This window comes from Bubalus kerabau, chromosome 4 (genome assembly GCF_029407905.1).
Source record: "Bubalus kerabau isolate K-KA32 ecotype Philippines breed swamp buffalo chromosome 4, PCC_UOA_SB_1v2, whole genome shotgun sequence".
Taxonomy (NCBI): Eukaryota; Metazoa; Chordata; class Mammalia; order Artiodactyla; family Bovidae; genus Bubalus; species Bubalus kerabau.
In genome coordinates, this window is record NC_073627.1 from 41455952 (window position 1) to 41470533 (window position 14582).

At 42.0% G+C, this 14582-nt stretch overlaps 2 protein-coding genes across 4 annotated transcripts in view; one reads left to right on the plus strand and one right to left on the minus strand.

Annotated features, from left to right (window-relative positions):
* RPA1 (replication protein A1) overlaps positions 1-12657 on the minus strand; it is a 48629-nt gene extending 35972 nt beyond the window's left edge. Inside the window, exons 1-4 of one of the 2 annotated variants that reach the window (XM_055576952.1) lie at positions 12509-12657; positions 8466-8516; positions 6638-6716; positions 5865-5973 (exon numbers count right to left, since the gene is read on the minus strand). In XM_055576952.1, coding sequence (XP_055432927.1) covers positions 5865-5973; positions 6638-6716; positions 8466-8516; positions 12509-12541 — 272 coding nt within the window. In that variant the 5' untranslated portion in view covers positions 12542-12657. The remainder of the gene's footprint in view (positions 1-5864; positions 5974-6637; positions 6717-8465; positions 8517-12508) is intronic. The other variant, XM_055576950.1, reaches the window with a different exon arrangement.
* Positions 12658-12805: 148 nt separating this feature from the next.
* SMYD4 (SET and MYND domain containing 4) overlaps positions 12806-14582 on the plus strand; it is a 39359-nt gene continuing 37582 nt past the window's right edge. Inside the window, exons 1-2 of one of the 2 annotated variants that reach the window (XM_055576953.1) lie at positions 12806-13075; positions 13846-13991. In XM_055576953.1, coding sequence (XP_055432928.1) covers positions 13858-13991 — 134 coding nt within the window. In that variant the 5' untranslated portion in view covers positions 12806-13075; positions 13846-13857. Of the gene's footprint in view, positions 13076-13845; positions 13992-14582 lie in introns of those variants that run through there. The other variant, XM_055576954.1, reaches the window with a different exon arrangement.

Genomic DNA, 14582 nt, shown 5'->3' on the forward strand with positions numbered 1-14582 from the left:
TGCTTCCTAAGGCCCACTTGACTTCACATTCCAGGATGTCTGGCTCTAGGTGAGTGATCACACCGTCGTGATTATCTGGGTTGTGAAGATCTTTTTTGTATAATTCTTCTGTGTATTCTTGCCACCTCTTCTTAATGTCTTCTGCTTCTGTTAGGTCCATACCATTTCTGTCCTTTATTGAGCCCATCTTTGCATGAAATGTTCCCTTGGTATCTCCAATTTTCTGGAAGAGATCTCTAGTCTTTCCCATTCTATTGTTTTCCTCTATTTCTTTGCACTAATCACAGAGAAAGGCTTTCTTATCTCTCCTTGCTATTCTTTGGAACTCTGCATTCAAATACATGTATCATTCCTTTTCTCCTTTGCTTTTCACTTCTCTTCTTTTCACAGATATTTGTAAGGCCTCCCCCCCCAGACAGCCATTTTGCTTTTTGCATTCCTTTTCCTTGGGGATGGTCTTGATCCCTGTCTCCCATACAAGGAGGGAGGGATCATACAAGGCCATACAAGGCCATTCCCTTCTCCAGAAAGCAATTATACTTCAATCAAAAATAAACAAATTTTTTAAAAAATATAATTCAGCAGTTTTTCATATATTTACAGAGTTGGGCAAGCATTACCATGACCTAACTTCTGATCATTTTACCACCTTAAAAAGAAGCCCTGTGCTCCATGGCAGTAACTCACCAGTCCCCCACCATGGGGAACCAGGAATCTAACCCATGTCTGTTGCATATTCAAAAACAGGTCCTCTTATACAAGGATCAAGAGTATGTTAATTGGTTTAATTTCTACAACAGATGTCTCCTGATCCCCACAATTCTAATTCATGTAATCAGCTCTTATGAAGTAACAGCATGAGCTTGTAAAGATAAATGTATAAGGATGACTGCTAAAGCCCTGGTTGGAATAAACCAGTGACCATCAATAAGATAAGGAATAAACCTGGTCGCACATACACACTCAAGTTTTCAGCAGAGGTAGGAAGGAACACATGGCATCCACCCGTGACAGGAGAGAATGGAGCTCGAGTTTTTGTACTCAATCACAGCAATGCTCTCCACCCTCCCCTATCCCATGTTCTAGAGGAGAGAAAGTGGATAGAAGGCAGTACTCAAGCAATCCACGGCAGCCCAGGGTGGCAGATAACAGGTCCCAAGTGAGAAGGTTGGCAAGGAGATGGACCTAGCCTAGACTACGTCGGAGCAAATGTAGTCTGGACAGAACTGTCCACATTAAGCATGTGTGTGTGTACATGCTAAGCCGCTTCAGCCGAGTCTGACTCTGCGACTGTCGACTGTAGCCACCAGGTTCCTCTGTCCATGGGGATTCTCCAGGCAAGAACACTGAAGTGGGTTGCTATGCCCTCCTCCAGGGGATCTTCCAGATAGGGACTGAACCTGAGTCTCTTATTTCTCCTGCATTGGCAGGCATAAGATAAAAAGAAATAACACAGCAGCAATGTAACACACAATAGTACATAAAAATAAAAGAAACAGAGGAGGCAGAGACAATTAAGAATCCAATCCAGAAAAAAGCATAAGCCAAGAAAGGGAATGCTTTCCAAGTGTGGCTTGCAAAATAAGACTAAGAATTCAGTAAAAGTCAAAAGATGAAAAGAAACAAGAGATTGAGAAGAAAAAGAGAGCTTGAAAAGTTAGGGGAGGGCTTCCTTGGTGGCTCGGTGGTAAAGTATCTGCCTGCCATTGCAGGAGACACGGGTTTGATACCTGATCGGCAAAGATTCCACGTTCAGAGCAACTAAGCCCCAGTACCACAACTACTGAGCTTGTGCTCTGAAGCCCAGGAGCAGCAACTACTGAGCCCACGTGCCCCAACTACTGAAGCCTGAGTGCCCCAGAGCCCATGCTCCATAACAAGAGAAGCCAACACAGTGAGAAGCCCGAGCACAACCAGAGAGTAGCCCCTGCTCTCCACAACTAGAGAAGAGCTCACGCAGCAATGAAGACCCAGCACAGCTGAAAAAAATAACTAAGATTGTGTGTGTGTGTATATCTTTAAAAAAAAGTTAAGGGGCAAGAGAGAACAGAAGCAATATCTAACAAAGGCCAAACTATGTGATGTGTTAGAAAATCTTAAGCCAAGGCATGCCTTAGAAAAAAAAGACTAGGGCAATCTGAAGACATATATGGAGAACAAAGTTATCTACAACATAAGTGAAAACTGGAGCTCAAATGAAATAGAAAAGGTCATTAAGGAATAACAACAGAAACTTTTCATCAGAAAGAACTGATTGCAGACTGAAAGAGCATACATCATGTACCAGAAAACAAAAAAAGAGGAACAACTGACATTGAGACATGACCTGGTTATTGAACTTGAAAACCAAAGAATTCTTCTACCTGATGTACAGAATTCATTCACGCTTCATAAATTGTCTTAATGATGCCCTTAACAGCAAAAGGATCCAGGATCATGTGTTATATTTAATTACCCTATCTCTTTAGATTTCTTCAATGTTTGAAATTTGAAAATCAGTTATTTTATAAAATGTCCATCAATTTACCCTAGGCTTCCTTGTGACTGGATACAGATTATGCATCTTTGGCAATAATATAACAAGACTGGAAAAGGTCAGTTTTCATTCCAATCCCAAAGAAAGTCAATGCCAAAGAATGCTCAAACTACTGCACAACTGCACTCATCTCACACGCTAGCAAAGTAATGATCAGAACTCTCCAAGCCAGGCTTCAGCAATACGTGAACCATGAACTTCCAGATGTTCAAGCTGGATTTAGAAAAGGCAGAGGAACCAGAAATCAAATTGCCAACATCCGCTGGATCATGGAAAAAGCAAGAGAGTTCCAGAAAAACATCTATTTCTGTTTTATTGACTATGCCAAAGCCTTTGACTGTGTGGATCACCACAAACTGTGGAAAATTCTGAAAAAGATGGGAATACCAGACCACCTAACCTGCCTCCTGAGAAATCTGTATGCAGGTGAAGAAGCAACAGTTAGCACTGGACATGGAACAACAGACTGGTTCCAAATAGGAAAAGAAGTACATCAAGGCTGTATATTGTCACCCTGCTTATTTAACTTACATGCAGAGTACATCCTGAGAAATGCTAGGCTGGATGAAGCACAAGCTGGAATCAAGATTGCTGGGAGAAATATCAATAACCTCAGATATGCAGATGACACCACCCTTATGGCAGGAAGTGAAGAAGTAAAGAGCCTCTTGATGAAAGTGAAAGAGGAGAGTGAAAATGCTGGCTTAAAGCTCAACATTCAGAAAACTAAGATCATGGCAAACGGCCCCACCACTTCATAGCAAATAGATGGGGAAACAGTGGAAACAGTGACAGACTTTATTTTGGGGGGCTCCAAAATCACTGCAGATGGTGATTGCAGCCATGAAATTAAAAGACGCTTACTCCTTGGAAGGAAAGTTATGACCAACCTAGATAGCATTTTCAAAAGCAGAGACATTACTTTGCCAACAAAGGTCCATCTAGTCAAGGCTATGGTTTTTCAAGTAGTCATGTATGGATGTGAGAGTTGGGACTATAAAGAAAGCTGAGCACCAAAGAATTGATACTTTTGAACTGTGGTGTTGGAGAAGACTCTTGAGAGTCCCTTGGACAGCAAGGAGATCCAACCAGCCCATCCTAGGGGAGATCAGTCCTGAATATTCATTGGAAGGACTGATGCTGAAGCTGAAACTCCAATACTTTTGGCCACCTGATGTGAAGAACTGACTCATTTGAAAAGACCCTGATACTGGGAAAGACTGAAGGTGGGAGGAGAAGGAGACAACAGAGGAGACGGTTGGATGGCATCACTGACTCAATGGACACGAGTTTGAGTGAACTCCAGGAGTTGGTGGTGGACAGGGAGGCCTGGCATGCTGCAGTTCATGGGGTCACAAAGAGTTGGACATGACTGAGGTCTGAACTGAACTGAACTGACACTATGTTCTCATTGCATCCAAGTAGGTAACATGTTGACTTCTCTTTGTCCCATTATTGATAATGTTAATGTCAACAACTGGAATAAGGTGCCATCTGCCAGTTTTCTCTGCTGTAAATTGCTTCTTTTCCTTTTACAACTAATAATTATGCTGTGTGGGGCAGGGGGTATACTTTAACCCTAAAAATAACTTGCTCCTCATCAAACTTTCACCACCTGTTTCAGCACCTGCGGTCAGCTGAATGAACACCCCCGACAAAAATACATCCACATTCTAACGCCTGGAACCTTCTATGGCAAAAAGGGACTCTGCAGGTGTGATTTAATTAAGGACTGAAGTGGCGATTTTATCCCAGATTATCCAATGGGCCCTAAAAGCAACTACATATATCCTTCTAAGAAGAGGGAAGATGGAGTTCCCTGGTGGTCCAGAGTTAGGACTCCACACTTCCACTGTAGGGGGCACAAAGTCGATCCCTGACTGGCCAACTAAGATCCTACAAACCACACTGTGCAGTCAAAATAAAAAAAAGAAGGAGGTAGAGGCAGACTTGGTACAGACAGAAGGAGTAATGTGACCATGGAGGGAGAGATTGGTGTGATGCAGCCACAAGCCAAAAAATGCTATTTACCACCAGAAGCTGGAAGAGGCAAAGAATGGATTCTCCCATAGAGCTCCTAGGAGGAGTCTAGCCCAGCCAACACCATGATCTCTGCCCAGTGAAACTGATGTCAACTCATCGCTTCCAAAAATTATTCCAGAAATAATTTCTTTGTTTTAAACTATCAAACATGTGGTATTTTGCTGGAGCAGCCACAGGAAACTTACACAGCACCTATTAAATGTTTCCTGCATATATGACGGTGGCCAAATGGTGATTTTCTACTTCTGTCAATCCATCTACATTTTTAGATGGCATTCCATCGTTAAGAAAAGCTTTCTGTTCCCCCTCATGTATTCATTTATTCAGTGAGGATGTATGAATTCCTACTTTATTCAATAAGTTGTAATGCTACTATTTTTATTTACTTTGGCTTTTTTATTTTTTTAAATTTTTTGGCCACACCGTACGGTATGAAGGATCCTAGTTCCCCAATCAGAAACTGAACCTGGAACCATGGCAGTGAAAGTACCGAGCATCAACCACTAGACTGCCAGGAAACTCACAGTTTTAATTTTTAAACTGCCCTAGATTTGGCAAGTATGACTCTGCATGCCACCAAAATAAAGTATTTCAGCAATGGTTACTCAGGTGTGACTAACAGTTCTGTTCACCACTGTGTCTCTAGCATGGAGCATCATGTAGGTACTCTACAGTACTCTGTTGGCTGAAGAAAGTGTTTACTATGAAAGATTCAAGACTGCAGAAAAGGGGCAGTGTTACAGAATGAAATGCATCTTCTTTTGCCCTAAAAAGTAACCCTTTTTTCACTAAAAGATACTTAAAGAGAGAATCCTAGAATCGGTGCTGCTTAAGAGATTAGAAATATGAGTTCTACATTCGGCTTTAATTTCCTGCTCTGAAATTTCCAGTTTGGTTCCATGTCTGTCCTGTCGGTGTCCCGTTTTCAGTTGCCTGAGTTCAGAACTCAATAGCTCTGAACTCCTGGCTGACAGCTCACCACTGTCTCTTTGATTCCTAATTGAATTTTGGCATCCAGTAAACTTCTATTTTAAATAAAATTAGCCCCCATTTTACAACACAATACAACAGGAAAAAAACATAGCACAGGGACTTCCCTGGTGGTCCAGGACACACAGGTTCAACCCCTACTTGGGGAACTAAGATCCCACATGCCACAGAGCAACTAAGCCTGCTCACAACAACTGAGGAGTCTGAGCACCCCAATGAAAGACCCCGGGTGCTGCAACTAAGACCCGATGAAGCCAAATAAATAAATACTAAAAAAAAAAAAAACACCACATACCTTCCATCTTTCAGCGTGTTCACAATAAATCGGTTAATCTGGCAAATACAGTTGCTAGACAATCGCTCTTCCTCAACAAGAGGGTTCAGCTGTGTTGCCAACATGAACGCTGAAAGCACAGAGATTGCTTTAGTCTCTAAGACATTTCAGTCACGACAGTCTAAAAGCTGATCATACTTGTACCAGCAAAAGATAAAACAACGCCTTAAAAGACATTCCTGAAATTAAAACTACTCAGACTCTGTAAGGTAAAAAAACAGTAATAATTTACTGTGCATTTAACACCTGGTGCTTTGATGAAATTAAGTATTTCCTGAAGTGCCCCAAATTATCTTTTCAGTCATTCAGGTTTCATGACAAAGACTAAAAAAAAAATCTCTTCTAGGTCCTTCACCTTGTGACTAGAGATAGTAAGTATATATTCTGCAAATTCTCTTTCTCCCTGTAAAGCTTCCAATGCAGAAATAAAACCCCAAAAAGACAAGTATAGGACAGCTAACCCATCATACCCACTAAATGTCAATATCATCCTAAGGGAAATTAATCAAAGGAAGCACAGAGCACCACTTAGAGAAAATTAATTAAGCCAAGTGGCAGCTTTCCACTAGACCCAGTCTATTGTTAGAATGCTCTCTGGCAGCTGCAATTCTGTCTGACTGAAGACACAGCCAAGCAAATGTAGACTTCTGGAATGTTCCAATTACTGCAATCAGGTTGCTGGGTGCGCTTTCATTATTAAAATACAAACTCCTAGATTTATACACTATACGTACAAGATAGAGTATTCAATCCATCACTCATAAGCAGTCGATAACGGGGTGGACTATTCCCTGTAGTAATGGGACGGATGTTCTAGGAGAGAAAATACGATTCATTAGCCATGTTGTCTGCCCAGTCCCCAGGGATAAGTAAACCTAAGAGCAGGAGAGTGGGTTTGCCATTAGTCCCACAGAAACAGAGCTGCTTGCCCACTTTCTTGACACCTAAATCCAAGCAAAAGAAAAATGGACTTGATGATTCTCCCACCAACCTCTCTCTACTAACTTTATTAAACACAACATAGATAAAAACAAAATAAGTTACCAATACTCTTGTATTCTCTCTCCCCTAACTCAAATTTGACTGAAAATTCAATTAAAAAAAAAAACACACCATACAACAAGGCAGCTAATATAGGTAAGGTACTATGTAGGAAACATGATAAAAATACAAAAGGGGGTGGGGGGGTGGGGAGATGGGGGGTGGGAAATCCTTTCCCTGAAGAGGCTTACAACTGGGGTGAAGATGGAGGCAGAGAGTAGCAGAGGTGTGCACATAATGACATGGGAGCAGAGCCAAGACATTTATTTCAGCTTGAAGAAAATCAGAGGCAGCTTTCTGAAGAACATGAAATACGAAAACAGCCTTAAGAAGACTGGCAATGAGTTTGGGAGCAACAGGGAGATAAATCATCGGGCCTACTGACTCAGAATCTGCAATTGTGGTCCAGATTTCTGCTCCTATTGATTTTGAAAATCCTCAGCAAAATTTGAGAACTCCTTAAATGACTGATAGGGTTAATGAAGAATTTTAAGCAAACAAGTTCTTTTTGAGTAGAGAGCTCCAGAAGCCAAATATGAGGCAGATCTGAGCAAGACAAACCCCAGGGCAGAACCACCAAGGAGGAAGAAGTAATGATGTGTTTTTGTTGTTGTTGTTGTTGTTGTTGTTGTTTAGTCGCTAAGTCAGGCCTGACTCTTTTGTAACCAGACTAGTCCGCCAGGTTTCTCTGTCCTTGCGGTTTCCCAGGCAAGAATACTGGAGCTGGTTGCCATTTCCTTCTCCAGGGGATCTTCCCAACCAAGGGATCGAACCCAAGTCTCCTGCATTGGCAGACAGGTTCTCTGCTGCTGAGCCACCAGGAAAGCCCACATTCTATATTATGTAGAGATTATTTCACTCTGGGCTCTACTGACTTTGAAGGGTTTATAGGAATCCTATAATCTCCAGATGCTCACAGGTAGCAGGTGTTCTTGTTATAAGATTCTAATACTTTATCTAGAAGGCTAAAAAATGACAGGTACAAAGTCAAGATTTATGAATAACAGAATGATGACGCACTGGACTTGGGTTAGAAAGCTGTTCCTAAGATGAGATAATCAAGAGCAGGGGTTCAGCAGGTGGGCTCTGGAGTCAGACCACCTGGGTACAAATCAGGGTTCTACTGCTTTCTACTGTATAAACTGGACAAGTTGCTTCCTCTCTGAGCCTGTTTCATCATCTATGAAATGGGAAAGCAACAATGTTATAGCAAAAACAGAAATGATACTTTTCTTAAATAAAAATGGGTAGCAATACAGTATCTACCAATTGTGGAAAGAACAGAAAGGCAAAGCTTCAAATTGGAACCTCCAGAGATCAAACTCGGACTAACATAACAGTAAAAATAAAGCCCAGTTTCTCTCTCAGAGTTACAACATGGACTGGACTAATTTTGTGATGATGAAGAGAATTTAGAGTGGACAAATTTCCTAAAGTGGACTGTACGTCTTCTATGAAATGTAATTTATAATTATATGTAAGTTCAAAAAATGTTTGACATAAAAATATGGAGGTACTCACAATGACTTGGAGGATGGGTTTTATAGATGTATCTCCCTGTTGCATGATGGCCTGAAAAAGTAAAAACGGATTCTTGTGAGACAGGTGTTCAAATCATGATTAAAACCTGACGTATTTTTAGTTTGGTATCTGGAATAAACCACAGATAATATTAGTAAAAGATTCCTTTCAGAGCTTACCATTTGAGAATCCACTTTAAGTTCTTTATCACTCTGGACAAATTATAAAAGTGGGATTCATACTTATCAACAATACACATTTACTTCATGTACGTATTCATAAAATACTGGCATCACATATGTACTCATTATTCATAATAGCACATTTATTTCCCTACAATGTTCATTAAGTGGGAATCAGACAAATAAGTATAGCAAACCCTTAAAACAGAGTGTTATGCAGCCTCAAGAAAATGTTTATATACTACTAGTTGCCTCTTGTAAGAGGAACTGGGTGATGGGGGATACATCATCCAGTTGGAGGCAGACCTTGCACTGTGTCCTTCTATACTTTTTGAATTGTCCAAATTCATCAAACTGCATATGGCTTGATGTACTACTGTGTACAGTTTGATGTATTACAGACTAATAGTGTGCAAATCTTATGCAACATAATTTCTACTTTATGTAAATCTAATTAAACTTCAGTAAATGTGATCTTTATTTTGGCCATGCCCCACAGCATGTGGGACCTTAGATTTTGACCAGGGATTGAACCTGAGCCCCGTGCATTGCACTAGAAACACAGAACTGTAACCACTGGACTGCCAAGAAGTCTGATTTTTAAGTAGCCATTACTGGGGAACAGAATTAGGGGAAGGGGCAGGTTAGTAATTTCATCAAGCACCTTTCTGTTCTATCTGAGTCTAAAACAGAATACACGTATTTCTTTACTACTCTTAACATTTGTGCCATCAATAAATAGTGAATATAAGACTTACTCTTCTGGGACATATAACATGACATATACACTTAAGACAGAACTGACTTAAATATTCCAAATTACCATTGCTAGTAAAAATACAAAGCAACGATGGTGATCATTTTGTAATGTACAGAAATATCAAATCACTATGTTGTGCACCAGGAACTAACCTTGTAGGCCAATTACACTTCAAAAATGAACAAACTCAAAGAAAAAAATAGATCAGATTTGTGGTTACCAGAAGCAGGAAGTAGAGGGAGGAGGAACTGAACAAATCTATTCAAAAAGTAAACTTCCAGTTGTAAGATAAGTACCAGGCTCAGTGTAATGTACAACAGGATTAATATAATTAACGATGCTAAATATGAAAGTTATTAAGAGAGTAAATCCTAAGAGCTCTCATCACAAGGAAAAAAATACTATTTTTTCTTTTGCATGTGTATGAGGCGACAGATGCTCACTAAACTGACTGCGGTAATGGTTTCAGATCATTAGCCCTACACCTTACACTTACACAGCGCGGTATTTCAATTACATCTCCGTAAAACTGGAAGGAAAAAAACACAAAGCAACAGAATGCAATGCTCAAAAGTATGTGTTCAAATCCTCAGCTCGTGCACAAACTACTTCTCTGCATTTTAATTTCTTCGTCTGTAAGACGGGGTTAATGATAAAAATCTACTTTACAGGGTTACTATAAGTACTGACTATAATGAAATATCTGGCACATTGGAAATGATCAAAAATATTAGTTCCCTTCCCCTTTCTTTGTATTACCTAATTACTTAAGATAGAAATACTATTTGTTCTATTTACCACAATAGTTTCATGAATAATTTCTTATGTTAGCTCTTGCTGAAAATGTCCCTACTATTTGTGTGCGTTAGTTGCCCTTTGGGGGTCTATGTCTTTTGAACTAAAATTACTTGCTTTAGATGAGAAATTTGACAAAGGTTCTCTACCAAAACACACATATAAATTTTCATTGTCGTTTATGAACAAGATCTAAGTAATACTACAATTTTGAACGTGACAAAAACTAACTCAGCAAACTATTTAAATAATACCTTAGTCACTGTTTTTAAAAGTAAAGAACAATTCCTAATTTGTCTTAAAGATGCAGGGTTGCAGCTATAAAGGAAACAAGGACTACAATTTGCAATCACTTCTCAAGGTTAATTATTTTTAATGTATTAAAAAATTCACTCCACTTTGCCAACTGTGCCTCTTCATCCACCTCTGTCCCTTTCTTTTCACTGCCTCACACACAAGTAGTAAACATTTATTGGGCACCTAATACTGGCCAGCACTGCTCCAGGAATCGGGGAGACTGTTGGGCAAAAAAACACCAAACAAGATTTCAGGCTTCAGAGCATTTACAATCCAGTGGAGGGGAGACAGAAAGGAACTGACATTAATGAAATGAACAATATTTAATGTAAAATCATATCTGCGACTGTTAATAAAAAGTAACAAGTAATGCACATTTATTATGTATCAGACATGGACTAAGCATTTTAATAGCTCATTTAATCCTTCCACTAATCATAGGCAACAGGTACTAGGTATGATTAGCCTGTGACAGAAGAGGAAAGACAGAGTTTAGTATCTTGCCTGAAATCACAGATAATAGGTGAACAAACAGGAATTAGGGTCTGAAAATAAAAGGACTTAAGCCTAGCAAAGTGAGTCAAGGAAGAGTTCTTTGAGGAAGTAACTGAGTGGAGACTTGGAAGATTATGTTAATCAACAGGAGAAGAATGAAGAACAATCCATTGTTAATTGGCTACACTCCAATAAAAAATAAAAAATTTAATAACAATAATAATTTTTTTAAAAAAGCACCACCCAGGCAGTAGGCACAGGTTAAAGAATGTTCAAAACCCCTGTGGAAGGCAGGAGTATGAAATATACCAGGAATTTACAATTTACTTTAAAAAAAAAAGCTGGAAAAAAGGAAAGAACAGGTAGGAATATGCTGTGTTAGGAATGGCAGGAGGAAGATTATGCTGGGTAAAAGGGAGAAGGCCAGGCACAAACAAGGGTGCCAGTATGCCTGGAGAGAAGTAGCTGGATTTGAGACAGAGGTGAAGGCATAACAGACCAAACTTAGGTACGGACTGGACAGCCAGGGTGACAGAGTTTATAGGAAGAATGACTCGACCATTTCTGGCTGGCATAACTTAATGAATAATGGTGCCATGTATCCAGCCAGAGGACAGCAGAGGCCCAAATTTAGGAAGATATTAGATTTGCTTTGGAACATGTTGGAACATGTCTTTGAGATATCAAGTACACAGATGATAGAGGTTTGTCTTTCAGAGTAAAGCTGGCCCTGGACCAAAAAAAAACTTGTGAGCAACTGACATAGAGACAGTAATTTTATTGTTTTGGGAGAAGAGGGCCTAGGGTTGAGCCTTGAGTCAACAAAAATTTACAGAAGGATCTAAAAATAAGACGGGGAAAGACAAGCCAAGCTGAGCCATAGAAACCAAAAGAAGAGGATGCTACCGGAAGAAAGCTTTGCCCAATAGTCAAACGCTGCTGAGAACTGATAAATTTAGATCTCAAAAGTGTCTGTTGGATTTAACAACCCCAGGAGGCACTGCTGACTTCAGCCAGGGTTACAGCGATCAGGGAGCTACTGCTGCTAAGTCGCTTCAGTCGTGTCCGACTCTGTGCAACCCCAGAGACGGCAGCCCACCAGGCTCCCCCGTCCCTGGGATTCTCCAGGCAAGAACACTGATCAGGGAGGGGAGTGGCTAATTCGAGTCGGTTAAAGGGGAATGTGAGGCAAGGAAAAGAACTGAAAACTGACAACTCTTGCAGAAAGTTTCGCTGCGGATGGGGGAAGGGAAGAAGAAAAAGTGGCTGCAGGAGAGAGATGGGAGGAAATCAATAGTTTACTTTGTTTCAATTCCTTAAGCAGGAAAAACATGAGCATGTTTAAAAAGATGACGATAAAAATACGTTAACTGATGATTCTAGGGAGTCATCCGGTGGTTCCTCCCCACCCCCCGCTATCACTCCGGCTCCTGTGTTCTCCCCCTTCTCCACCCGCACGGCCCCAGGGCCCACAGCCACCCCGGACCGCGCCCAGCTCGCAGGCGTCGCCTCACCGCAATGGCCCCCTCGCTCAGGTGGCCCACCATGGTTCCGCCGCAACAACTCCCGCGCTCCGGCTCCCCCAACACAAGCCTGGCTTTACTCCCGGGGACCCGCGCGCTCCAAGGCGATTGGCCGGAGGAGCTGCGTGAACCGCCCCCGCCTCCCGACGTGCGCACGGCACGGGGCGGTCTGAGGGCCGAGCAGCCACCGCATTGGCTGAGGCGCGGCACACGGCTCACGTGACCCACCGGAGTCCGGGTCCCGGGCCTTGTTGCGGGATGGCGGGGGCCTGGGGGCGGGGCGCTAAGCCGCGGGGCGCGCGAAGCGTGACGCGGGCGCAGCCAAGGGCGCAGGGCGGAGGGGTTCCGGGAACTTTCCCCTCGAGCTCTAGGAGACGAACCGCGCTCGGCCTTTGGCTGGCAGCCACAGACTGCTAGCCCAGAGGCGTGTTCGAGGGGTTCCCTGATAATTCTGCTACTGAATGTAGTCAAAGCAGTGACTCGCTTCTTTGAGCAACCCCGAGCTGAGCTCCCGCAGGTGCCAGACCCTGAGCTTGGCACAGTGGGGGGTCTCTCAAGGTAAATAAGACCTGGTCTCTACTCCCAGAGGGGAGCACAGTGTGTCGAGGGAGTTTTCTGCTGTGCGTAGCCTTAACTCGGTGTAGACGTGGTGTGGGCCCCAAGAGAGACGCAAAGTGTGCTCCTGTCGTCACAGGTGGCAAAATCAGGGAAGGCTTCCCGGAGTAGGAACCATTTGAACTGAGTCTTGAAGGATGTGTGGAAATTCGGATAGTAGGGTATAGAGGAAAAAGCGAGACTTGATCAGAAAGTGGGCCAGGGGTCAAATAATAAAGGGTTTGCACGGGGCTTCCCTACGTTCTAGGAGGAGCATCAGTGACTTTAAGGCAGAGAATTGACATCGGTCTCAGTATGGAGGATGGACTAAATTGGGAAGGGGGAGCGGGGAGGGGGAGTCTGAGGGCCTGAAGACTAATTATGACACTCGAGAAAGAATGCCAGACAAGAAATGGTGAGGGCTTGAACTAAAGGAGTGACCTCGGGATTGAAAAGAAAAAACTGAACTGTGTAGGGAATCTGATTCATCATGTATAACCGTTTCCTAATACGATGCCAGGAACAAAGTCAGTTTTCAGTAAATATTTCTGAATGAAGGGATGTGAATTGGTGCGGGAGAGGATACATCCTTGCTTGGCATGTAAACAACTGTAGGAAGAGACTTGTATACAAGATCTGATTTTGTTGCTTCATGCTTGCTGGAATGAAATCGATTTTCTGGAATTATGTATTTGTGGAAAACTGAATTTCTTGTTTTCTTACTCATTTTTTAGATCTACAGTAGCATGGATCTGCCCGTGGATGAGTGGAAATCATACATACTTCAGAAGTGGTCTTTGCTCCCGAAGTCCATTCAGGTCACCATTTCTACAGCAGAGACTTTGCACGATCTCTTTCTTCACTCATCTCCGCTTCTTCAGTAAGTGAATGAAAGCTTCAGTCAGGGAAGTTTTGATCTGGAAAGTGTTCTCTTTTATGACTTCCTCTCAGATTATATCTCTTTCTGATGGAAGAGTTAAGTGCAGATTTTTCTCTTTGGGGGCATTCAGCAGTTCTTGCTATTTCCACAGTTCTTTCTAACCTATTATATCAATAGAACAGGTATGTGTGTGCTCAGTCATGTCAGACTCTCTGCGACCCCTTGGACTGTAGCCCGCCAGGCTCCTCTGTCCGTTGGATTTTACAGGCGAGAATACTGAAGCAGGTTGCCATTCCCTTCTCCAGGGGATCTTCCCGAGCAGGGATTGAAGCTGTGTCTCCTGAGTCTTCTGCATTGGCAGGTGGATGGATGCTTGTTAGCTTTGTCAGTGTCAGCGTTATGTCTCAGTAGTCATGCCTTGAGGTAGTTACTAGGCTGTACACCTTGCCATATCCCAAAGGATACAGTGCAGATTCAGTGGCTGCATATAGAAATTAAAAAATTCTATTTGGAAAGAACCATGGAGGTCATATAGTCTAACCTAAGTAGTTTTCAAACACTCTTGACTACACTCTTCAATAAGAAACATAT